Genomic DNA, 25,587 nt, shown 5'->3' with positions numbered 1-25,587 from the left:
CCTAGCTAGGAGTGCTGGCAGCCGCTTGCCAGAGCAAGTGCAATTGCCATTAAGTTGCAATTAGTATTTTTCATTTGTAAGTGCAATTTAATACTTGAGCATATAATTCGAGTCGCAATTCTAACTCAATTACATCTGAGAAGTACTTTTTCCATCTCTATTTAAAAGACCACGCCTATGTCAATTCACTTGATACAGTCATCCCGCCCATCCACACCTTCCTTTTGCAACGCTTTAATAAGAACGTGATCCCACACAACGGCTTTCTGTGACAATTGAGAAAGCACTTCACTTGGAAATCACCCATACACTATTAGTTCGAACAGGTTACAGTAAGAGGAAGAATGAAAGAAGAAAAGAACGAGTGACACTCACTATGAGAATTGTGCAGCCGATAAGACACCCTTTGAGGTCCACATTCAGGTCCATAGGGAATGAGACACCGGCACATTTATTTCCGTCCGTCCATATCTCGCCTACTGGGGTTCCTGCCATTGATTTCACCTGGAAATTGTGGCAAAACTATAAAGGCGTTTTAACAGATGGCGCCACATAATTAGTTGGAAAAGTGAGCTGGTTCCTTCAATTGCTCAGTGCACTATCCCCTGTCACGCATGGAGACTTCAGCGATGATTTAAACCATTTGCTCTTCAACATTCGTGTAACGTGTCAGCTTCTCAAAGAACACTGGATCATTTTTTTTTTATAGGTTGACACGTCAGAATCTTGCTGACGTTCAATGGCCATGCGCTTCAATCGTCCTTCAAGGCTGCCCGTCAGCACGGGCATCAGATATTTCATAGCTCACAACTACAATGTCACAGCAAGAGAAGATCACTGCAAGCTTCCGAACAGACTGTTTCTTGATTAGCTTCCTAACTGACGAGGGACATCACATCGTTCAAAGGGCGTCACCGTATAGTATACGAACTCAAATACACGCCGTTCAGCGACGTACGTTCAAACGGTATATCATCGAATCGGTGACGCCCGTTTCATCGAATGTTTCGTTCCTTTTTTTCTCACGTTAGAAGAATTCAGTTTGGTATCGGTCAAGTTGTCCCAGAAAAAATTCAAACGAACCAATAATGGTACATAAATGTAGTAGATTACCATTGACTGGACCAATAACTGAAACAGATTTCCCGTGTTCGTTTATAAAAAATTCTGTTAGTTACCGGTATTCATGTGCAGCGTGTTACTCCGTCCGTCCATTCGATAACTGCATCTTTGATGAGAGCGTTTCCATTTATATCAGTGCTACGAGGTTTCTAGTTTCCGAGTGTCAATAAGTTGCTCTTTTGTGCCGAAAACTTATATGTAATAAAAGTTTATGCCGAGTTTCTTCCCTTATCCCTAGTTGACAAAACGAAAATGTAAAGCGTATCTTTCTATGTGTATACCCTCTTCGTGTACCACTCTACCGCAAGTAATGCGTAATGCTTTGCGAGGGGGGGGGGGGGGGGAGAAGTGCAGTCTACGGTCGTTGCTGATCTTTCTGGGTTTCCGCCCAAACATTTCACAAAGAGTATGCACTGGTATGAGTGTTGGGCCCGCTTCTGAAACAGAGTAACGAATATCGCTACTTTCAAAACTATAGAGCAATACCAACGTTGATATCAATTCGAAAATGCAACGGGATACGGCAGTCCATGCTTATCCCAGTTGCAATTGGGCGTCGTGATGCTTCTGTTGTGTTTGTCCTTCTATTGCCTCATGCCCTATAACGTTACATAAGAGAGATGGGCTCGCCCCCCCCCCCCCCGTGCAGGACTCTACTTCCAAGTTCATCTACCTCAAGTGTTTATATCGGCGTGTTCTGCGCAGTTCATGCGCGCTTTGTCAATTCTACCTTATCCTGAAGGAAAACACTTAAAAATTTGCATGGTGAAATAGCCACGGCGAAACACTTAGGTTTATTTATTTTATTACGTTTTGTTATTTTATTTATTTATTTCGCTACGATATGCCACTTATTTTTTATTTATCAGCATTTCACTGTTGCGCGTGAAAAAAAAAGGCCAGTCCCGCTACAGTTGAAGTATAACAGGAAATATTACTTTATAATTTCTTCAAACGGTGTAACATTCCACTTGAATGAAGAACAGGAACACACACAAAAAGAAAAACGAATGGAAATAAACGAAACACTAAACGGTTTAAAACACCGTCGCTGCGTGCGTATCACATTGTACAATGATTAACACACGACCTGAGTAGGCACAGAGAGTCGAGGGTGGTGTCCCCCAGTTGCGAGCGAACTTTTGTGCAAATACTGGCTGCCGAACTGAAGGTGTGTTCAGCTTCTACGCTAGAAGAAACGACAGTGAGGAAATATATGTACGCATGTGGAGGCAGCGGTTGTTTGCCCCCTCTGGTCATAAAAAGTGTCATTTCCTCACGAAGGAGTGAGTCTGTGCCTGATGACCTACAGGTGTTTGATTTTCCTGTCATTTGTTCTCACGAAATCCCGGGATGTTCCGGAAGAACTCCCGGGACTTCGGGACGTCAAAAATTGGCCGGGATTTCGGGATATCCCAATTGACAACCCTACAGTAAGGCGCCAGTATGGCGCTAAATCACTTGACCTCTTGACATGTTTAACATGCGTGGCACAGCTCACTCGACAGCTGTTCGCTTAACTGCGCCACACTCTTAAAAATGAACTTCACCGCATAGCACGCTCCTACCCAACCATCATATCGAATGATATCGTTATCTAGCATGATTTGTTGAAAACGGGAGGCGTACGCCTTTTTTGTGACAATAATGAACAGCATAAGTGTCATAAAAAAGGTGTACGCCTCCCGTTTTCAGCAAATCAGGCCAGATAACGATATCATTCAAGATGGTGGTTGGCTAGGAGCGTGCTATGCGGTGAAGTTCATCTTTAAGCATGCACCTAATCGACTTTTTTGCGTTGACGACCCTTTTAAGAGAGCACGCCTCGAACATATATACCGGGTGTCTCACCTAACATGATAAGAAATCATATCAAAACTGTACTTGTCTGTATGGGACCAAGCTGTTTGTCTCGCGGGAGGTTTCGCCTTGCAGCACTTCTGTCAAATTTAATTCACGACAAGCCGAATTCCCCTAATGATCTTCGAAATTTGCCACCTCACGCTGTTTACTTCTCAGATACAGATAGCGCACGACGTGTTTACATAATCGCACCGCAAAATACATCCCCTTCTATTTCGGTAACAGCTAAAAAAAAGAAAAAAAATGGAATGAACGTCGTTTCGTGTCGCACCAATTGTCAGCCGCGCTCAATCCTCCGTCAAGTTAATGCAAGATGCGGGGGATGACAACGGTCTCCCGCTCCTTCTTGTTTGCTTCTCGCTCTTCTTTCAAATCACTTTGCTTTGCAGCCATGCTGCTGTTATCAGTGGGAGCTCGGAAAAGATAGAGTGAAAGGGCGGGTATATGGCCGCCCGGCATGGCTTCTTTCAGAGATCTGCGCACAGCCGACAATTTGCGGCCCTCAAAACGAAGGTTTTCGCAATTTTATTTCAGCTATTATCAAAGTAGTACGAAACGTATTTTGCAGTGCAACGGTGTAAATCCGACGTAAGCTTCGTTTCTACCGATTGTACATTGTACAATCTGGACAATAGGGAGTCTGATTGTACCGCTACTGCTTTAAGGTACGTTTATGTCGATGAATGCTGGCTTATAGCGTTTTATTTTGTTAATAATTTTGTTTTAACATTTTATCATGTTAATAGTCTTGTCTTCTTAACATTTTATGTTGTTAAAGCTGCGGAAAGATAACAAGAACGACAAGCAAGACTTTCGCTTTCATCACAGAAACGAAGTAGTAGTATTGAAGCCAAATGGATCGCATCAAGTAGAATGATCCCAAATGATCTCCGGACTGTACCAGGTCAACCTCTCGTTTTATATATATTGAGAAAATTGAAATTGTCGCGACTTCAATTCGATAAAGTCATGGAAAAATCTTTCCTGAGATGATTAGAGTTCGCCCCATCATGCTCGGAAAAGTAGATTTTTTAATAAGTCTTTTTTTCACGTTGGATGAAACTGTATATTTTACCGCGTGGTATGAACATCCTAACTTCAGGAACTGTCACGCGAAATATTTCCTTTCCGAAGCGCGCATTATTTGTGAATGAGGTTACAAGAGTGCTTGCAGCGGCGGCGATCCCTCCACAAACTCCGACGTCAGATCAGTGAAGCACTTTTGTTGGCACAGGAGCGAGCACAGTAACTGGTCGACTCCGCTGTTTCAGACAAATCCAACCTCAAAAGGAAGAAAAAGAAGGGGCGCGCGTCACTATTGAGCGATTGACATTACGTAGCAGACTGGCAGCTGAAGCAAGCAGTTGTTCACACACGAACAGCTCCCGCGGCTGAGTGGTTAGTGTGTTGGCCCTGTCACGTCGAGACTGGGAGGTACCCGGGTGGATTCCCGGTGCCGGCTGTGCGGTCTGGGGTTTTTCCTGGGTGTTCCTCAGACGCTTTCACACATATGTCGGCACAGTACCCTTAGAAGTCGGCCCAGGACGCACGTTCCCCCAGTGGCGTCAGCCGTGACGTTGCCCACCTCTATGGGGTCGACAACGGCGCGCCCTTTCATCACCACCACCACCACCGTGTTCACACGTGCGTGATTGAAAGTTGTCTTGCGCAACAGGATTGCGCGCTGCACCCGGAATTTTTTGTACGAATATATAACCCAGGGTTTGTAATTGTATTTTCTCCTCCTCCTGACATTGCACATTTTAAATGTGATCACATGATTGGGCTTCCCGATCGGGAATTCCTGTGGTCTGCGCTGAAACCTCATCTCTGACGATAGATGGCGCCACGGGAACCGTGACCGCAGTGAAGTTTCTTGCACGGTATTCAACGTAAGCCCTCCCATTTTCTCGTATACAGCTCGCGTGCGGAGGGTTGCATGAGAACACCGTCATGGCTAGGAGTGCCTAGTAAAACATAGCACAGGGCGTGTTTGTTAGGTGAGGTTACCGCAAGTCAGCTGCGGGCTTTGGAACGCTACGTTTTATTACGTCTTGCAAGCGAGACTGCCAAGGTGGAACAGCGAAGTATTGCTTCATCGTGGCGTGGACATGCCCACATGAACAGGCGGTTGTCCTACACCTGTCCCTGTTGGTGACCGTTGTCTACCCGTCACGGAAAATTCAGTTAGGTCTGTCGCCGCTCCCACAGGTTTTTTGTGAACACTGCAGATCGTTAAAATCAATGACTCTCGAAATACGTATTCCTGCACTCATAAGTCGTTACTATGCAGATGCTAAACCCGTGTACACAACGAAAACGAAAGAAACTAACAAGTTATCCTCTATAATTCGGGTCAGTGGATCTCACTTCACGTCAAACCCCATAGACCGTTACCCCGTCTAGCATTACACCATAGCACATTTCAGTTCTACTCCTACATTTGTGTCATATCTGCAAACCATTTCGCGCAATTTAAAAATTTCTCCGCATTTTCTGAGCCGTACAACCATTGCTAACGAATTACTCTTCGTTGAGGCAGCAGATATATAGCTACTTTTATTCCCGAGCCCTACCATGCTCCGTACACCATCCAGGTACCGTAAACATGCAGACAGTCAGTTTATATTGATGGACAAGAGTAGCTGCGTATTGCTTGTTAACACAGCTCAACACGTTACACATGTGACAGAGAACGCCGAATAATGTTAATTTGCTACAATATTGCGGCGAAGCGGCTCGCGGCGACGCCTGGTGGGAAATAATGCCAAACTCATCAAGCAACAGTGATTTATGTTCCCGACTGACATGCTGCCATGATGGAAAGCAAGGAAGGGAAACCAAGGTTAACATTTTACGTATCTGGTTAAAGCTGCGGAATGATAATAAGAACGACAAACAAGTCTGTGTGGGCTTTCATCACAGAAACAAATCGAATGGAATCTCTCCTGCTTTTCGGTGCGCATAGGTCGATATATGTTGGCTTATATTACTTTACCTTGTTAACATTTTATGTTGTCAAAGCATCTGAAAGACAGTATGAACGACAGGCAATGTCTGTGTACGGCACATCACAGAAACAGTTCACATTAGCTACAGTATCGCTCTTTTCTATTATATTTGCTTTTTTCTTCTTTTTTTGCCGCCCGAAGTCATCCTGACACTAAGAACCTTCGTTATTCTTCCCCAAACGTGTCTACCTGACTTCCTACATGTATATCTCCTAGGATGGTACGCACCTGAAATACGGCCTGATTGATCAGGCAAGTACAGTAGGGGGGCAAAGCGGGGCCATTAATCTTTAGCGCCCCCTGTCCACTTGTGTCACGGATGGTCATGGTAGTGCCCCACGTACTACAATCTTCGGAAATTGAGCCCACTCTTGTTCCAGGTGGGGCTTCAATCGTCATCTCCTGCAACAATAGCAAACAGTGAACGAAGAATTACGAAAACGAAATGCCGGAATTTCCCCTCTGCGGGCTAGGTGAGGTGATCATATACCCAGCCTAGAAAAGGTCCCACATCCGCGAGACAAGCCACTGTGACGGCGTAGAGGGAGCATTGCTTCATTCGCTCCTGTAATTTTTTGCTAATGTCTGACGCGGCGCGAGTTTTGGTCACCTCCTGGCCGCACTGAAATGCGAGGATTCGGTGGCCACATTCATGGTGGATGGTGGCTGACATTAACGTCACAGCCCTTCTAGTTGGCGTTGGCATATTTCACCACCTGGGCACCTGCACTTCCTCAGATGTGACGCCAGCAGTGCGTAACTGCGTGTTCGCGTAGGGATCGCATATCTGCTGCACACGCTCTACATGCGCATATTCGTATTCATATTTCGTATTTCTTGAGAAAATAAGTATTCGTACTTCTTGTGTGGAAATGTTATATAGTGACGGCGGAACGATCCCAATAAAAGAGACCTATAAAAGACCTATAAATAGACTAAATAAATAAAAAGCAGACCTTTGTGGTCTTGACATATCTGTTTCGTGACCGTGAAGAGACAGAGAACGCGGGACAGTAGAACAAGCTCGGAAACCAAAACGTACTGTCATATCCTCGATGGTGAAAAACCACAGACATTGCTCACACCTGTGAGTATAGAAGGTTTTACTTTACTCTTTTTTTTTTTTTTTTTGCGATTTACAGGATTTGTGTAAAAATGCTACGAGAGCAGCATAGATGTCGTTTTTGCACTTGCCTCTTGGGGCTAGGTGGGCATCCTCTGGAAGAAAATATGTGACTACGAGACGAGTAATTATCTGAAATTAATTAACTCTTTAGTTAGGGAATGTCGGGCAAAAGGAAGATAACAGAACGGGAGACAATCGTCGTTGAACGCCATTCTACCTTCGAAAGTCAAGAAAAGAGCGCGTGCCGTGAAATACCATTCGCAGAATCTCGGTATGCAACTCAGCCGAAACCAAAAAAAGCGCGCCTCAGGAGCCCACCGGCCTCGCCGACGGAAGCTTATATGGGCCGCAAAGCGGCCATCTGGGCGGCACCTACTCCAGTCATCTCCATCGATCCAAATCAAGTGGAGTAGCATTCTAGTGGAAGCAGCGTTTCAAAACCAGGTTGAGTTATTCGATGACGTTAGTATCTACGTTTCAAAACTAGGTCGAGCCAACCCACCAGTAAACTCTGTCAACTCACTTTCCCAAGGTCGATACAGGTGGGTAAGACCGAGTAGTGACGACACTCCAACCTCGTCTCCTCTTTTTCCGGGAACTTGGAAACGAAACTGAGCCAGCGTACCACGGGAATAGCTTTCCCAAAGATAATCCCTTCAGGACAGGACAGGATGGGATGGACCATCATAACACCATTGGAAAACAAACAAGCTGGCACAGTTGTTTCAGTTGTCTCGCGACGTAAACCCCCAATTATCAACAGTTGTTTCGATGCGGGTTTTGTGACTTGGTTTTCGAAAGTGAAGCTAGGCGGGATTCACTTCCGCGGATTCGAAAGCAAGTTTACTTTTTTTTCCCTGACTCAGGAGTGCATTTTGTACTCTGCATTTGTGTTTTATATTCCATGCGCATCGGTTATGTACTCATCCAAGCAACATTCACGTCATGTTGTATTGTTATGTCTCTTTTCTTTTTTTTTCTTTTTTCACTTCAAGCTTCCGAAGTTGCTAAGAAACGATCGCGAGTGCATCTTTTTACTACATCTTGCTACGATATTTTCAGTTGGGATTGGATAGGTGTTGGCTGTACAGTGTTATATGATTTTTAGAAACGATGTATACATCATGTAGGAGGTCCATAACGTCTTCCCAAACATCATCTGCGAAGACAATACGATCGGCTCCATGCTTACTCGATGAGGGCGTAAAGCGCGTTCCCAAACCTACTCGACCGGTTAGCTACTCTAGGGTTACGTGGTCCAACCGTGTCATGTGATCTACCTAATTCGGTAGCAGACTTAGGGACGCACGTGAAATGACCGCTGTACTCCCTGCGTTCATGATCGTCGCTGTTTCGTTGTCATCTCATTTGTATATCAAAATTCTGTGATGGATACCTGCGTGTTTAAGGACTTTTTAAGCGTGAAATCGCGCGCAACTAAGATAGTCCCTCAATCTGTTATCTCGCTTTTGCACGGTCCCCTAATTAAAAAGGCAATGCATTTTAGTTTATGAGTCATCTTGTCGTTGCACACTTTCTTCGGGAGGAATGTTCGCCTGGCCATGGAACTCAAGTGAAAAACGACATCTATGCTGCTCTTATAAAAAAATTCTCTCATAAAAGCTCTGCAAAGGCTAAACAAAGAACGCTCGGTATATACAGGGTATTTATTTTTATCCTTTACAGAATTGTTCACCACCACCAATGTCACCATCAATTGCAGCGTCGAATACCGGATCTGGGCTGGACCTGAAAGGCCGTCAGCATTCGAGAATTCAGCCGTTGACTTATACTTAATGCCAAACGCGTGACCCAGGAGAAACAAAGCCCAACCCTTGAATCTGTTCGCTGCTGTGACTGGAATTCCTCGTTTTGATCCAAAAATGTCTGCCAAAGGCGGATGTTCTGTATATAAAGCAATCTATCTGCCCCTGAGACATTGGTGAGACTTCTTAATGCAAAAAAATAATAATAATAATAATATATTGCCAAAGCTTCTTTTTTTGTCTGAGTGTAATTCCCTTCGGCGGACGTCAAAGTCTTGAAAGCATGGGCATATCTGCCATAAATCTTATGGTGAATCACAGCGGTAACGCAAACTAACGACGCATCAGCTACCAATTAGAAGGAGCATCTTAAAGCAGCAACAGACATGGACACGAACACGCACAACAAGACGATCTGCGTCTTCGTATTCATGTCTCTTGCTCCTTTAAGCATGCTCGCTCAGTACCACTGCCCACTGCGCAGTGACTGCCCCACTTCGCAAGTTTGCTCATTGCCAATTACATGGTCTTACTCTGGTCGAAATGCGCGAAGGAATCGATTGACGAGAAATGTCCTTGAATCTGTTCAAATGCTTGGGCGCACGCAAGGGACTATTTCAAACGCACATCATTTCTTCAAAGTCTATCAAGTCGTGCGCATGACTCCACGAAAACCTTAATTTCCCGTAGTACCGTAGTATTAAAGACCTGGAAGGCCCGAAGCTCTGGCCACGTTCTTCGGTTCGGGCATGCTGACGACTGCCGGCACTTTGTTCGGCAAAGATCGAAAACCGTCTGCCGACACAACTCGTCCAAGATATTGTACATTATCCTTAAAGAAGTCACACTTCCTTTTCACGCAGACGTTGGAGGAGTTGTTGAAGGTGCAACAGATGTTCAGCCTTTGTTCTACTGGCGACAATGATGTCATTCAGGTAGGAGGCAACGCCGTCTTGATCAGTGGTGACTTCTTCCATGGAGCTTGTTCCATCACTGGAGCTGAGAAAAACCCGAAAGGCATCTTGTTGAACTGGAACAAGCCTTTATATGAGTTCACCAAGAGGACCTTCTTTCCCGCTTGATTCGGCTCTATCAGTTAGGGGATTTCCGAGAGGTCAAACTTGTTGAATTCATTTCCACCAACCTGGCAGAAAGCCCTTCGGGACAGAGCGAGGAGTATAGGGCAACATCCAACTGAGGATTTACCGTGACGCGGGGGTTGCCGCGAACGCGCACCGCCCTCTTCGGCTTAAGCAGAACGACGATGGGTGTAGCCCGCTGGGAAACTTCCACGTAGTTGGAACCACCTTGTTCCGCTGTCTCTGGAGGTCATTTTCGACCGTTCCACAAACTGCAAACGGAAACGGCCATACTTTGCCGAATTTCTCGCTTGGTTATGACTGAATTTGCAGATGAACCTCCACCCCCGAACAGCAGCCCAAACCAGCTACAAAGAGATATTCGTATTCACGAAGAATGTCCGTCAGACTTCTCTGATCTTCCACCTGACAACATGGTCTTGAGATCCATCATGGTGTTCTGCGAGTACGGGAGAGAAACTGACCTTCGAACACGTTCTTTGCTTACCGCTTTTATTCCGTCAGTTTCATCTAATACCCGTAAAGTGCGAGATGTCGATACCCCGCAACAAGGAACACGCTTTCGTTGCGGCAACACGAATCAGGCGGAGTCAAACCGCCGTTTCTCCAACGAACGCTGCAGAGCATGCAACGAAATGGGTCACATTGCACGAATGTGTACCGTGTGGTGGTCGTCGACGTGTCATGAGGATCACCAAGTGTCATGGCTGTTGGAGATAAGTGTTAACTTGCACCATTCAACGGAACACCAGGACAAGAACAGTCTCCGTACGAAATAGGGCCGACTCTCGTCGTAAGGCTCTTTCCTTAAGGGGACTATCGCATCCGTCGCGGTCGATTCCGGAACTACAGTGCCATTTTACTCCTCGTTCATCACCGACAGTGACGCCGAAAATCCGACGCGAATTAGTGGAGTTGAGTTTGAGTTTGAGTTTGATTATAGAAAAAAAACCGGAAGATATTGAATTCGTCACAGACGAATTCTGCTACTCCCTCAAAGGAAATGAAATGAATGAAAGGAGAAAGAAAACTGCAAAGATGAAAAGGTAAAAATAGAAAGACATCACCCCTCCCAGTCACCGAACTGTACGTGCATATGCGTAGCTACATCCCCTAGAAGTGAGCTGAAGTGAGCTAAGAAACTAACAGGAACGGGAAACTCGACGACACATGCCTAGAATGCGGTCTTAAAATACAGATACCATCTCACTGCTCACAATGAAGGTGACAAGCGCTGACAACGTCGCATCTCTCTTCCCGGGTTCCCATACACCCAGCACCTTGACTATATCGAATGTTCTATTGTCCAAGCGGTCTAGAGCAACCTTCAGTGTAGCCCTTTGGGATGCATATCTTGTGCAGTGCATAACGATGTGTTCCGTGTTTTCCACAGATGCACACACTGGACAATTTGCTGAACTAGCCCTACCGACTTTATGGAGAAACTGTTGACCATACGGAACGTTAAGGCGAAACCGATGCAAAAGTGTTTGTATAGGTCGCGGTATGCTGGACGGAACACGGAATTTCAGCTCCGGGTCAATCTGATGAAGCAAAGATGGCCGCCTGTCGACTTGCAACCATCGTCTTCTGCAAATGTCTTCTGTCAGCAATTTTAACATGTGCTTCACATCTGACGTGGAAGATGTCACCGTGTGTTCCGTTGACGATAGGTGCGCTATATCCGCCATCTCATCTGCAGCTTCATTACCCCGTATGCCAACATGTCCAGGAATCCACTGAAGCAGTATGTCGTGGCCAGTATCTACTGCTTTCTTGTATGCGATGAGAATGTCCCGTACTATTGGCGCCATACAGCCACTTCCCAAGAATGATGTTATGGCTTGGAGGCTGGCCTTTGAATCGCAATATATGACCCATTGCGCGGGCTCCTGGCGTGCGGCCACATACTGCATTGCAAGCTGCATGGCTACCAATTCCGCTGCTGTCGACGATGTTCTGTGGGAAAGCCTTGCCATTCCTTCTCTACTATGCTGTGGCACAACAAACGCTGATGAAGACCCAGACGTTGACGTCGGCCCGTCTGTGAAAATTGCGGTCCTAGCACGATGGCTCTCCATCAGAGTCAGACAGTACTGTTTCAACACTGGAGATGTTAGTGAAGCCTTTTGGTGATATACACCAGGAACAGCCAGCGCGATACGAGGAAGTTGCAGTGTCCACGGAGGATCGACCGCCGTTAATGTCAACTGTGCTTTTGGTAAAACACTGCGATATGGAGCGATCACGTTGATGAATTGCGAATTTCGACGTGCCACCTTCCTTGCAAGGGGGTGTTTGTGATGCCGCGTGCAGAGACGAACGTAGTGTCGCACTGTTTCCTGCGTCCTCAGTACATCTAATGGAAGTTCTCTGGCTTCTACTGTAGTTAGGACATTTGAAGTTGCACAAGGTACACCGAGGCAGACTTTTAAGCTTTTCGATAATACACTTTGCAGTGTCCTCTCTGACGTGTCGCTTATTCCATGCAGTACGGGCAAATGGTAGGCCATCATATAGCTGACGGACGGTAATTACCAGGCGTGGAAATTCAGGATGAAGATGCTGCAGGAGGTGCCTGTAGAAGTTGACTAAGCCCAAGAAACGGCGGAGCTGCTTGACAGAGTCGGGCGGGGAAAATCGTGAATAGCCTCAACCTTGTCGGGCAGGGGTGATATGCCGTCAGTTGAAATGCAGTGGCCGAGGAATTCTATTGATCTCTTGCCGAATTCTCATTTCTGAACGTTGATTACGATCCCATATTCTTGTAGGCGGGTGAAAACTTGGCGTAGGTGGTCTGCATGCTGAGCTTCGTTCGTGCTGGCTACTAATATATCATCGATATAAGCGAACGCAAACGGGAGGCCTCGTAGAACGGTATCAATAAACCTCTGAAAGGTTTGGGCTGCGTTTTTGAGTCCGAACGGCATCCTGAGGAACTCGTAGAGTCCAAATGGTGTAACGATTGCTGTCTTGGGGATGTCTTCCAGGGCCATAGGAATCTGATGGTAAGCTTTTACCAGGTCGATCTTGCTGAAACAGGTGGCCCCGGCCAGGTTGTTGGTGAAATCTTGGATATTTGGTAGGGCATACCTGTCGGGCTTCGTGATGCTGTTGAGGGCCCTATAGTCGCCACAGGGACGCCAATCCCCAGTCTTTTTGGGAACCATATGAAGCGGGGTGGCCCAATCGCTTTTGGATGGGCGAGCGATTCTGATGTCAAGCATGTGTTCGAATTCAGCCTGAGCGATCTTGAATTTCTCCGGGGCAAGCCGTCGAGGACGGAAGTGCACTGGAGGGCCTGTAGTTTGTATGTGGTGGACGACGTCATGACCGACGGGTTGGGTCGAGTCGGGAGGCTTCATGAGTGACGGAAATTCGTGCACGACGTCAGCGAAAGGCGTCTCGACCGAGGAAATCATGTGATGGGGCGCAGCTGGTATAGGATGCTGAACACAGCGGAGCGTAGGGGTGTGTAAGCGAGTCGTAGAGTCACACAGCGTTCCGCGGTGAAGATCGACGAGGAGGCCAAAACGGTGGAGGAAATCTGCTCCCAGGATGTTGTGGGTGATTCCTGCCATGCGAAAAATCCATCTGAAGGTACGACGAAGGCCTAGGGAAAGTGTGAGGGAGCGCTCGCTGTACACAGGGATTCCGGTACCGTTTGCGGCAGCAAGATGATAGAGTGGGTGGCCCAGTCTTTCAGCCCGTGTGGCAGGTAGTAGGCTGACCTCAGCACCGGTGTCGACTAGAAAACGGCGTTTGGAAGCTGGGTCGGTTATGTACAGGAGGCGACTGGGCGTGGGGGAGGGAGGGGAACCGCACGTCGCCGCTAGTGATTCCGTGGGCGGTTTCCCGGCCACGCACAGGGAGGTTGACAGTTGCGTGCGCTGGCGCCGAAAGACCAGTGGTAAAAGCAGAAATCTGAGGGGTTTTCCAGAGGTTCCCTAGTGCGTGAGCATGGTCGCCGAACTGGACGGGGGGAACCGGGGCGCCGCCAACACCGTGGCGCGTGTGGGGCGGAGGCGGCCGGGAAATCGTGGGGGGCGGAGGCGGCCGGGGAATCTTGATGCGGAAGGACGGCTGCGAGGAGCGATGACATCTGGTGAACCCGCAGGCTTTCGAGGCTGTCGGGAGCGTTTTGAGGCAAACCTTGGTTAGGGTTGACATGGGCCGTGTTAGTACATGGCATCGGTGGCATGGCGTTGGGCGAAGTGGCGTCGAAGGCCTTAACAGAGGCGATGGTGGGGACAGCCACTTCCATGATCTTATCCGCGTGCGCCGCCAAGTCGGCTATTGGCAGATTTGTAGCGGTTGCAAGCAGCATCTGCACGGTGGGCGGGAGTCGCTGCAGGAACATTTCTTTGAGGAGGGGTTTGTCAATGGTTGAAGCCCTGGTTCCAAGGAGATTCTGCATGTGTCGAAGGAGTTGGGATGTCTCCTGTCGCCAAGGTCTTCAGCGGACAGCAGTTGCTGCAGACGTATACGTTCCGAAGCGGTTGTTTCCCAGCTCGCTAAGCCCAAGAAACGGCGGAGCTGCTTGGCGGAGTCTAGTGGAGTTGTTTCTGTGCAATATGATGTAATGTATGGCAAGAGCAGACAATGGACATTGAGAGCGTTCCGCAATTCCCTCTCTGGAAATGTGACTGGGATAAGGCCAATCTGTGATCGCCCTTTGACGCGAACAAGACCAGTCAGAGAGTGCGCGCCTTGGCGCCGGCCCCTTATAAAAACATTAACTATATCCTATACAAATTGTGTACAGAAATCTAGAGAGGGCAGGTTGGAATGGTATAGGAATTCTATACAGCCTTTATCTGTTCCCAATCCGTTTTTAATCAATATTTGGTGACTATTTTCAATAGAAAATGTATACAGTGCAATACATAGAGTTCCTAAAGAAATTGTATACATTTTCGTTTGATCTTTTATATACCCTTAAGAAAAAAAGATTTCTAGATTGTATAGAGTTTGTAAACAATGCAAACAAGGAATTGGAGAGCCTATTACAAGTCGTATAGAATATGAACGCAATATCGTTTCATTTTCGGTACAGCTTCGACAACTGGTTGACTACGCATTGTTTGCGCCGCATAGCCTATGGCAGTAGCTCGACAATCTTCTTTTCTATTTCGAAAACCAGGAACTTCCCAGTTATTGTACCGCCACATCCCACCCACTGCGTGCCATCCCACTGCAAACCGCAAAAAAAAAGAAAAAGAAAAGGAACCGAAGAAATACGTAAAATAAACAAAAGCAAAAGGGGAAACACCTGTACCGCCAACTGTAGGATGGGACAAGCGTCTCAGCTTGCCCACATCACGCTTCGAAACTAGACCACAATCTACTTGCACATGCACAAGCCTGTGACGTATTTGCAGAGGAACACATACTGGTAGAACACGCAACGAAATGGGGGGGAGGGGGGGTGATGTAGGGGGAAGGTGCGGTCAGCCTGCTCTGAAGTGGCGGCTCGATGCACACAAGGGAGGGAGAAGGGGGAGGGTGAAAGAGGGAGGGGAGAGATGATGGTGGAACAGGAGAGGAGTGCTAACCCTCTTGCTCTGGGATTTGGGTAGTCCAAGAGGACTACCCACCACAGAAAACATGTGAGCATCCCTCAGTAGTCTTCATTGGGAAGCTCCCTGTACCACGGTAACCGCCAGGATTATTGGCGAAGTTACCCCATCGTGCCGCAACGAAATGCCTAGGCCACATGTGTAGCAGTCTTAGCCCGAGATGCAACCACACGGGTGACGAGAGCACGCATGGATTGTTATTTCGGTAGCGAATAACAGTCACTAAAAATATTTCCTCCAACTGGTTAATACATTACTGCATTAAGGACTGTGTTTGTTACTCAAATTACTCGAACTAACCCAGCACAATCTCCACGCCAAGTTAATGTGGTGCTGCACGTTGCGCATGCATGGAGCCAGCCCCGTACTCTGCGGCTAGCTACTGCTATCAGTGAGTTGCACTTGCTTTATAAACGATGGCATAAACAGTTGAAATAGTTATAGTTATAGAGTTTACCAGTTAAAAACCCTATACAGCTTCTATCTTATTCCTATGCACAAGATTGACACTAGACACGATAGATAGATTCTCAATAGGTCCTGTATAGAAACTAGAAAATCGTTTTCATAAGGGATACACCGGAACAATACAATGTCGCGTACAGTCCTGTACTAATTAAGAGCGTTCTCGGTAGCTAGGACGTCCACTTTACCTGTAGACAGTGAAAAAATTGGAACCGAGAAAGGGACAGAGGAGGGACGACACGACACGTTCTCGTCGGTTTGCTCCCTCGCCACCAGCTCGGAAGTTGTTGGGTACGTAGGTTATTCTGTCATTAAAGGATTTGCTGTGTTCGAGAACGTGTCGTGTCGTCCCTCCTCTGTCCCTTCCTCGGGCTCCAATTTTTTCACCATGTACCAGCTGGCCTGCACCCTTGCCCTTTTGCCATTACCTCTAGACAAATATTGTCTAGAATCAGCAGATCCAACATGGCAACGGAAGAAAAAGATCATGTGTGACGGTAAGGATCGCCTAACTATGCTAACAGTACCTTTCGTGTATTCCTTTAGTTGCGGGTAACTAAATATATCTTACAATGTAATCATATTTTTGTGGTGTTAGCACCACGAAGCATATGTGGCTGTGAGCGGCGCACAGAGTTGGACAGATGGTGAGAAAACAGCAGGAAGGAGTGTGTGTGTGTGTGTGGGGGGGGGGAGGTGTTAGTATGCGTCATGGGCCGGCACGCATATTATCAATTCACGTATTATGGAAACGAAATTATACGAAAGACTAAGCCACAGAGGAGATGAAATTAACCGGAATAGTATATACTAATGATTATCTCTCTTGATTACCACAGGTTCTCGTAATATGCACCCCAGGTGGCGGTAACTTCGTGACGAAACGTGGCGTGAGTCAAACAGACGAACAAAACACAAGCCTAAAGGGGCCTAAGAATACCCTGCAAATCGTCTATACCGTCCCATCACAAGTTTTTAGCATCAAATCGCCGCCTACGAGAGATATAATGTGTATTCTTTAATCGACTGGTGGTCCCTTCGAAAACTCATCATCCCCCACTTACCTGTCCAAGGCAACTGCAGAAGCATCCCTTACACCCGCTTTGAAGTCGTAATGGGCGGTGGAACGCGGCCATCACTTGACCGCTGATCTGCGACATCAACATGGTGAAGGATCCATTTGCATCTCCAAAGACCAAGCGGGAAACGGAGCCACTCACTGCATCGAAACGAAAATGAAATAAATAAATAAATAAAGCAAATAAAAAAAGCGAGAACATGTCAAAAACAATGTGCACGAGTTCTAGAGGGTGGAGGGGTTCGCCTCCTTCGGGTGTTTAGAGAGATTGGGGACGTCTGCCCATCTCAAGGATGCAGTCGACAGTACATTACATGAGAGAGACGCTACTGAGGCATGTTACGCACGTTTCAACGTGACAATGTTACCTGATATCACAGATAAAATATCATATATGCAGGCAAGCTGGTGCGGTCTCAGCCCCAACAGCAATGGGGTAGGGTATCGCCTCTGGCGATGAACCTCCCCACTCTCCATTTCTAAATAAAGTTGTTGTTGTTGTTGTTGTACAGTCTCAGGTTTCGTTGTCATCAATGACGCCGAAATGTGGGCTTGGACACAACTATTCCAAGTAACACGTAATTTGACGTTAGTTCACGTAACGTACCAACACAACACGAGCTCATGTTGTGTTGCTACGTTACGTCGTCGTAGACGTATGTCCGAGCTCAGACTTTATCCTCATGGTTACTTGATGGCGTACTCAGAAGTGGGACACCTAACGACTTCCCCGGAATGCCAGTCATAGGACTCGTGACGTAGCTTGGCGCGGCCAAAACGCAAAAACAATACCAGACAAATTTCCACACGTATTCCGCCGAAATCGAGGACACGCCTCCCGGAGGGAGGGGTTATGAAAGGAAACCGGTGCTCTCAGGTCTGGCGATATCGAGGTGCTCGGGACAGGCTGACAGGACACAAAGTGTTGTTGGCGTACAGGCCGTGTATGAGGACAGTGTGAGAACTGTGTTTCATGCAGAATGTACACGGTTATGCGAGATAAGCTACAGGGTCTCTATTGTAATGCAGAGGAAATGAATAAAAACATGAGGGATCAACGCAAAGAGGACGATGACGCACAATAAAAACAGTTTTGCGAAGTTGTATCATATGTAACATAAGCTAAAAAAAATTATAGACATGATTACTTGGCCTGCTTTCGTCCATAATTTATAAAAATTAAAAGAAAACGCTGCCCTCTTAACATTTTTAATCGTTAGATACCGTCGCCTGTGTGTAACCCTATCGTGTGTTGTACGTAATTGTAGTTTCACGTACTGTCGTGGCAGTGAAAAGTTCGTCACGGTAGTAATTCGCTGCTTTTGCACAATACCGAGACCCAAAGATATATGCATCATTGTTTCTTCCAGTTTCAGTGAACTTTCCTTAAGGTTAATTGCGAAGGTACAACAATCCCCCCGACAGCTCCAGGAAATAGCGGAATATGGAATCGACAATGCATAGCAGCGAGCATATTTGAATTTCCTATAGTAGTATGCACCGGCATAAAGGTGGAAGCTGAAAATTTTCGATGCAATTTTTTTAGCACTCCGTACTTAGTTAACAAAAGTATTGGTGTCTGCCGTGCCAGCGTTACTTTTCACAACTGCAGGAAACCGCATGAACAAACTCCACGCTCCACTAGAGACCAATGCCCCTGGATACTTGACCAGACTTTCACAAAGGCTTCTAAGACTTCAAGAGGCAGTAAATGTGCAAACCTTTCTCCTCGCGGAATAAGAGATGCGGTTATTATGACACCAACACAAAAGGAACGCAAGTCACCCTTTATGTCGTTCGTGATTGATGTGTGAAAGTAACTGCAATGTACGTTTTCCCTCTCCCTCGGGGCGGCCGACAACGCGGAGCGCGCTCTCAGTGGTCTCCACAAAAGAGATATATATATAGTGTAGATATAGAGATATATAGTGTAATCATCGTGGGAGATTGTTTGAGGAGACGAATCAGAGATAAATCCGCATTGCCGAGGTTCTTGCCGAAGAGAGGCAGAGGGAAAGCGTGTATAGCGGTTTATTTCGATCATAACAATGCCGTATGTTGGAGTCATCTTTTATTCCGCAAGGAAAAAGGTTTGCACTTTACCAAGTTTGGTTGCAACACTGGTGTTGGTGTACTCCCTGTCATTAAGCGAATTCCATCCAAGTATGCAAGCGCGCAGTTTTAAAGCTTGCCGACTGTCTCCTAATTTCTTCATAATGATATTTCGACGGCGTCAATACTGCTATGTCAAAATGTACTAGGCATATTTGTGCATCATATCTCACTATCATCTTCTAGCAGCCCAAAATAAGCAGTGGTGCCACACAACTAGGGCCTCGGCGCAGTTATCAAAATTCACAAAAATGTGAAAGACACTATGGTGTTAATTTCTCTCAAGGAGCCTGCCATCTAACTTTACCGAGCACATTATTCACTCTACCATAACGCAGAGGGCCTTGAGTCCCTCATTTTTGTAATATGTTTATTCTTGGTTACATGGGTTACAGGGTACACGAGTTACAAGTTCGTGCTATATGGCCGCGGCCGCAAGCCGCAATAGCTGCGCTGTCGTCTGGGACTTTGGAACGGTGAGAGCGGCGGCACTGGTGTTGCTCTCCGGCGCAGCCCAGTTACACTACAACTCCCTTCTTTTTTTTTCGGGAAATGCAATACTTCTGTTGAAAAAGCGACAGAGTGCGAACAGAACAGGCTTTAATGAGAGAATGAGTAGAACGACTACACGATGAATGATACGAGCGCGAGCACCCTTCTTCCTTTTCCTTAACACTCCAGCCCGCGAATTGATGAGGTGGTTTGGACTTTGTACCGATGATTGATGATGAAAGACTCGTGTAGGGAAACCCGACAGCGAGCCTGGCGTCTAGGTCGTAAGAAGATTGTTAGCGTCCACGATCGACGCTGGTGCCCGTGGTGGTGCATTAGTCTCGCTGCATCGGGCCACACGTATCACTTTGTTCCTTCGCTTTTTTCTATACTGCGTCCAGAGGGGTGGGAAGCAAGTGATAACAGCTTGCACCAAAGGCTGTGCTGACGCGCCCGTGACCTTAGTGTCTCTATGCTGTGCAGTTTCTGTTGCAGGAGGCACAGAAGGTTTATCGTGAGCCCCCGTTGTAGGTATGGCAGTGCTACCTTCTTCCGTGGTTAACTGAACGGCACCACGCGAAGTATAGAGTCGCTAAGCATTTCGAAACTCCAGCTGATGTTCCATGTTGCTTCTTCTGGTTTACGTTGCGGTGCATCCGTAGTACTATGGCTTTCCCGGGTCAAGCTCTGCGTCTCAACAAGTGACGCTGTCAGCGCAATGTCCGCCATATCCGTAAGTGACATCTCACTGTGAATCACGTCTTCAGATGGAGAAAGCGCGATTTCAGGTACGGCTGCGAATCCTGATTCAACTGTAGATTCCACGCTGGCCTCAACTGCATCCAGTACAGCGGTTGGAGGTTTCTTCGCAGTTGTCTCCGCAGTCACCCTTTTCCTTAACAACTTCCTTCCGCATTCTGGTCCCTCTTCGTGGTGCGCGTATGTCTGGAGACGCCTGGGGTGTTGCTACTCGCGGTGGTTCCCTACGCACCATGCCTTCCTTTGCGTTCGATGTGGCAACAAAAGAAGGCCGTATGTCCTGGCGGTTCCTCTTTAATGTGGACCCATCGTCGCTGCCTACTCGTAGGATCTATGCTCCGCTGACGTGCAGACTAGGGTTCGGAGCCCGGGATCCCGAAATCCCGAGATTTCAGCACAATTTCATGTCCCGAAATCCCGGGACTTCGCAAGGCCAAATCCCTGGATTTTATGATTATAAATTTCGGATTTTTTGACAACAAATATTCGGTGGTACGAGTGAAAGGGAAACCAACTTTTTATTTCAACCGTCCATTCCCCGAAAAATATCATTTGCAATACGAAACCGAACCATTGCAACCTGGTCGTCCACGACACATTACAACGGCGTTAGCTGCTGACTCATGTGAAATATACGCAAGCCATAGCGGGGAACAGCCCTCAAATAGCATAAAACTCCCATGAAATCAGAAGGAGTCTTTCAATCCTACAACACGAAATATTTCAGAATCTCTCTCTCTGCACAATCTCTCTTTGTTGTTTTGATCCTCTCGAATACGTATATTTGAGACGTTAAAATATATCTGTCTGCAAGTAAAAAGAGAAAATGGAGACAGCCTTTTCAGAAAACTATAGACTCGGCTGATCCAGACTAGAACACAACAGTCACTGTGGATGAATAAAAGCAAGAAGGGACCATTCCATGTATTCAAACAGGCGACATTCCCCAGAATACTCCAGCGGATGATGAGAAATACGTCATTGATTTTAGCGGCTGCGTAACTACAGTTGACGTACGTCATAAGTATATATATCCTTTCGTGCACTACTAACTGCGGGAAATATCCTGGGGCGCAGCTAGAAGATATTCCGTAGAAGATGACAAGAAGAGACGCATTTCATTGCAAAGTCGACATTCCAGCACGGTGCGAATGCTCAATATAATACGCAGATTTTGCCCCGTGGGCAGTTTTTTTTTTTCGCTCTTTTCCCCCCGCTAAAATGTTCCGTGGGATGACAGAAGACGCGAACTATATCGGAATTTGTGATAGCATGGTTGTGCAAGTGGATACAGTCCTATACGACATCCTGGGTATAGTTGCGAAAAAATACCGATCCTGTCCCGGGAACCACACTTCGAAATCCCGAAATCCCGGGATTGTAAAAACCGGGACCGTTCGGGATTCCGAACCCTAGTGCAGACTACTACTCCAGGAGTCCACTGACCTGGGGTGTGCTCGGGCACGCGAATCTCGGAGCCGGCATCCAGAGCAGGAAGAGGCTTTGCTGACTTGTTGTATAGTACAACTTCTTGTAATATGTTTACTCTTGGTTACAGGGAACACAAGTTACAAGTTACGTGCTACATGGTTCTTTCGGCAAGCCGCAATGGCTGCGTTGTTGTCTTTTACTTTGGAACGGAGAGAGTGGCGGCGCTGCTGTTGCTCTCCGGCGCAGCACGGTTACATTGCAATTTTTGTCGAGCCAGCATGGATTCCACAACACTAAGTTTACTGCACATTAATGATGCACGTCGGGCAATGGAGTATACAATAAACTACTGCTTTTCGCGGATGGCTGTGTTTTCCCCCCAAACTCCCTCCTCTGGGAGTCATTATATTCTCCAGGACCACCTTGCTTCAATTGATAACTGCTGCAGCAACTGCTTAGTGTTGTGTAATATTGGGAAATGCTGCTACGCAGAGATGTAACTACAACTACTGACTGCTGCGTCAAATTCCAGTTTAACTACTAGTGTAACTATATCACAGCCGCCCTAGTTAAAACTGCTTTGCCACTACTATGATGTAGTTGTTTAACTACATTTGTAACTACACAAATATGTTGTACGCCTCGTTATATCTATGATGGCTTAGGCGTAGAACTAGTGCGTGGGGAGCGAGAAGACAGCGAACTCCCACACTCGCAACAGTCATAGGCATAGCACGTGCCCCTCCATACAATACTGATGTAGTGATATGTCATGCAATGATACAATTATGGCCTCCATTCTAACGATGGAGGGTGTAAGCGTTTTGAGTGTTCTATGTACCCGCGTTGAACATTGCAGTGCGTTATGCAGTTCTCTCCTTCAAGGACACTGCTGAATGAGCTTTTGCTGCCTGCGTCAGATGCACAGTGCTGATATTTTGTGCATGCGTGTGATGCGCAATATGAAAATATTATCAAATTTGTCGGTAGTAAGCTTTATGCTTATTACCGACAAAAGAGGCCGAAAAAGAGAGAAAAGAGAAAAGAAAGAGAGAGAAAAAGGCCGAAAAAAAAAGAAGCCGAAAGAAGGCCGTGAAGCACACGGAACGCTAAGTGAAAAAATGCGAAGTAGATGTAGCCCGTTGTAACCCAACTACTTTAGTTAACTACTAAAAATGAGTTTAATTAGTAGTGTAACGACCATTTTTGCAAGTAGTTCCTAACTATTTTTAACTACCACACAGTAGTTTCACTAATAATTTAACTACAAGTAGTTAACTACTGCGTATCGCTGATGCTACGTCCTGTTCTGTAAAGCGCCATGAAAAATTACCCGCTCGTATGAGTACCTAAACGATGTTGCTGTTCGCTCATCAATATCATTCAGATACTTAAACAGTGACTTCCAAACAAACCTCGAACGAAGAGAAACACTCGACAGCAAAACGCAAAGACAAACACGGGGAACGTCGTAATTTCAACCTTTAAGTCAACTGTACAGTGAAATATAACCACAGTGTTCGAAGATACCATCATGTAGGACTTGGCTGTGAGATCATCAACACAAGTAATCACCTTTCAGTTCTTCATACTTTTCGTAAATTAATTTTGAACGCTTCTAGAAGCTGAAATGTTGTGAACTTTGACGTTCGCCGAAAGCAAAGTTGGAGCCGGCCCCAGACTGGCGGTCGCATATCACGTGACATCGAGTGTAACGCATTTGAGACAGATTACTCATTACAATTAGACCTGTTTTGCAGAGCAGCAGCAACTCTGGAGTATTACTGTTAACGGTTGTAACCTGTGAGCTCGGCGCCTGTGAGAAATATCTGTGCGATCTGCGCCATCTATACGCCTTTCTCTCTCTCCACGTGTCCGTGTCGCGTGCTGGTTGTATCGCTGCTGTTTGCAAAATCTCTCATTCAGGTGATTGACGCGGATGTTTGGTTAACGTTCTTGTGTTTCGGGATACACAAACCGTGCACCTTCGACCATGGAACGCGCACTGCGCTTGCGACAACCGCCACGACATCGCCTAGATGGCGCGCGAGTCGCCTCAGGGTTGGCGCGTCTGGAAGTCCACAAGCTTTGCTAGGCGCAGCAATCTCTGACATTCGATTGCTGACAAAATGCTCAATGTACAGCAGAGCCATTACGTATATGGCGCGTCCAAGTTAAAAGACTTCAGTAAAGCATACAGTTTCTACAGGTTTGCCATTCATTTCACAGTTCCTTTAACAACAAGAAATGACAAAAATCAAGCAAAAGACACACAGAGCAAGTATCACAGTGCCCTCCAGAAAACCTGTATACTGTATACTCGGTACCTAGTAGCGAACTTGTGTCCCGATTCTAAGCTGACTGCGCATGTTGGGGAATGTCATTGTTCTCCGTTGTTTGAGTCCACGGAGATTTTGTGCAAGTCAGCAGATCGTCTTTTTGGGGTAGGTTAATGGGTCACGTCAGATATAGAGGTTAGGAAATATGTGCTTGGCACTCCTGCGGCGATGCTCTCACACAAACAGAAAATCTTCATTCATAATTGCGAACGGTATGGTTGGTGTTCGGCTATCTTAGGTTTTCTGGAGAGAGCTGTGATAATCGTTTTGTATGTATTTTGCTCGCTTTTTGTCATTTCTTGTTATTAAAGGTTGAATGTATGATGTTCCCCGTGCTTGTCGGTGTTTTGCAGTCGTGTTTCTCTTGCCATGTATCAACCAGCCCCTTTAATCGCCGACTCATATCTCACACTATGGTGTTAAACAACACCTCTTTCACAATCCTTCCCCTGTTAGACGCCTGGATTACACCGCATTTGTTCTTCCCCGGTTGGAGTATGCGTCAGCTGTTTGTGACTCCCCAACGGATTATCTCATCCAAATCACCGGATTGATCACTAACAACCACTCACCGCACGCAAATATCGTTCTAAAAGACACGGCAAAACAGACAAAGACTAGATGTATTCAGAGATAAGTGTACGGGAAGAAAATCTCCCGCGTATCGCTGTTTCATAAATTCTATCACGCTCCTGGCCTCCGATCATGCCATATGAATCCTCCCCATCAAATCTCATCCCGCCTCGATCATGATTCAATTGGGCACATTTTTAGAGTAACACCTATCCCTTCTCAAATCCATCCGAATCCGTCCGCAAAATGTAACAACACACCTCACATTGAAAGCTTAAAGTGACCATGAAGAATGAAGATATCCCAAAAACATCTGCAGTCATATATAATGCACTCCTACCCGCTGATCCATTCACCATGTGGAGTACGAACCCAGCCTTTGTTAGAATAACGGAGATATAAACTACAAACCACGGCAAAAAAAGAAAAAGAGGCGCCTGCTTTTACGGCACCGCTGCCGACAAGACGGAGAAACTGGTTGTGACGTCAAGAGCAGGCGACCTTTGCCACGGGCGGGCTAGCTTGGAGCAACCTTGGAGTCCACAAAGGATGTAAGTGACGTCAATCCGCTTACAGGGGAGGGGGTTGCCGGGCAACCGCTCCACGCTCCTTCGTTGTGTGTGTGTGTGTGAACTGCGCCCGCGTTGAACGCCATATGGCAAAAATAGGATATATTTCAAATAGGTCTCCCTGCGAGCCTCTCTCCACTGAGAACTCCGATTTCTGGGGATCTCTCCATGGACCCTTTAACTTCCCTCCCACACCCTAAAC

At 46.6% G+C, this 25,587-nt stretch overlaps 1 protein-coding gene across 3 annotated transcripts in view; it reads right to left on the bottom strand.

Annotated features, from left to right (window-relative positions):
* The window catches only part of LOC135383137 (phospholipid scramblase 2-like), a 53,009-nt gene that overhangs the window by 13,153 nt on the left and 14,269 nt on the right, over window positions 1–25,587 (bottom strand). For 2 of the 3 annotated variants that reach the window (XM_064612740.1, XM_064612739.1), the window contains exons 5-7: window positions 17,097–17,251; window positions 6,225–6,398; window positions 376–504 (exon numbers count right to left, since the gene is read on the bottom strand). In XM_064612740.1, coding sequence (XP_064468810.1) covers window positions 376–504; window positions 6,225–6,398; window positions 17,097–17,251 — 458 coding nt within the window. The remainder of the gene's footprint in view (window positions 1–375; window positions 505–6,224; window positions 6,399–17,096; window positions 17,252–25,587) is intronic. The other variant, XM_064612741.1, reaches the window with a different exon arrangement.

This window comes from Ornithodoros turicata, chromosome 2, assembly GCF_037126465.1.
Source record: "Ornithodoros turicata isolate Travis chromosome 2, ASM3712646v1, whole genome shotgun sequence".
Classification (NCBI taxonomy): domain Eukaryota; kingdom Metazoa; phylum Arthropoda; class Arachnida; order Ixodida; family Argasidae; genus Ornithodoros; species Ornithodoros turicata.
Note: the sequence above shows the minus strand (reverse complement) of the source record. Positions and strands in the feature narration are given on the sequence as shown.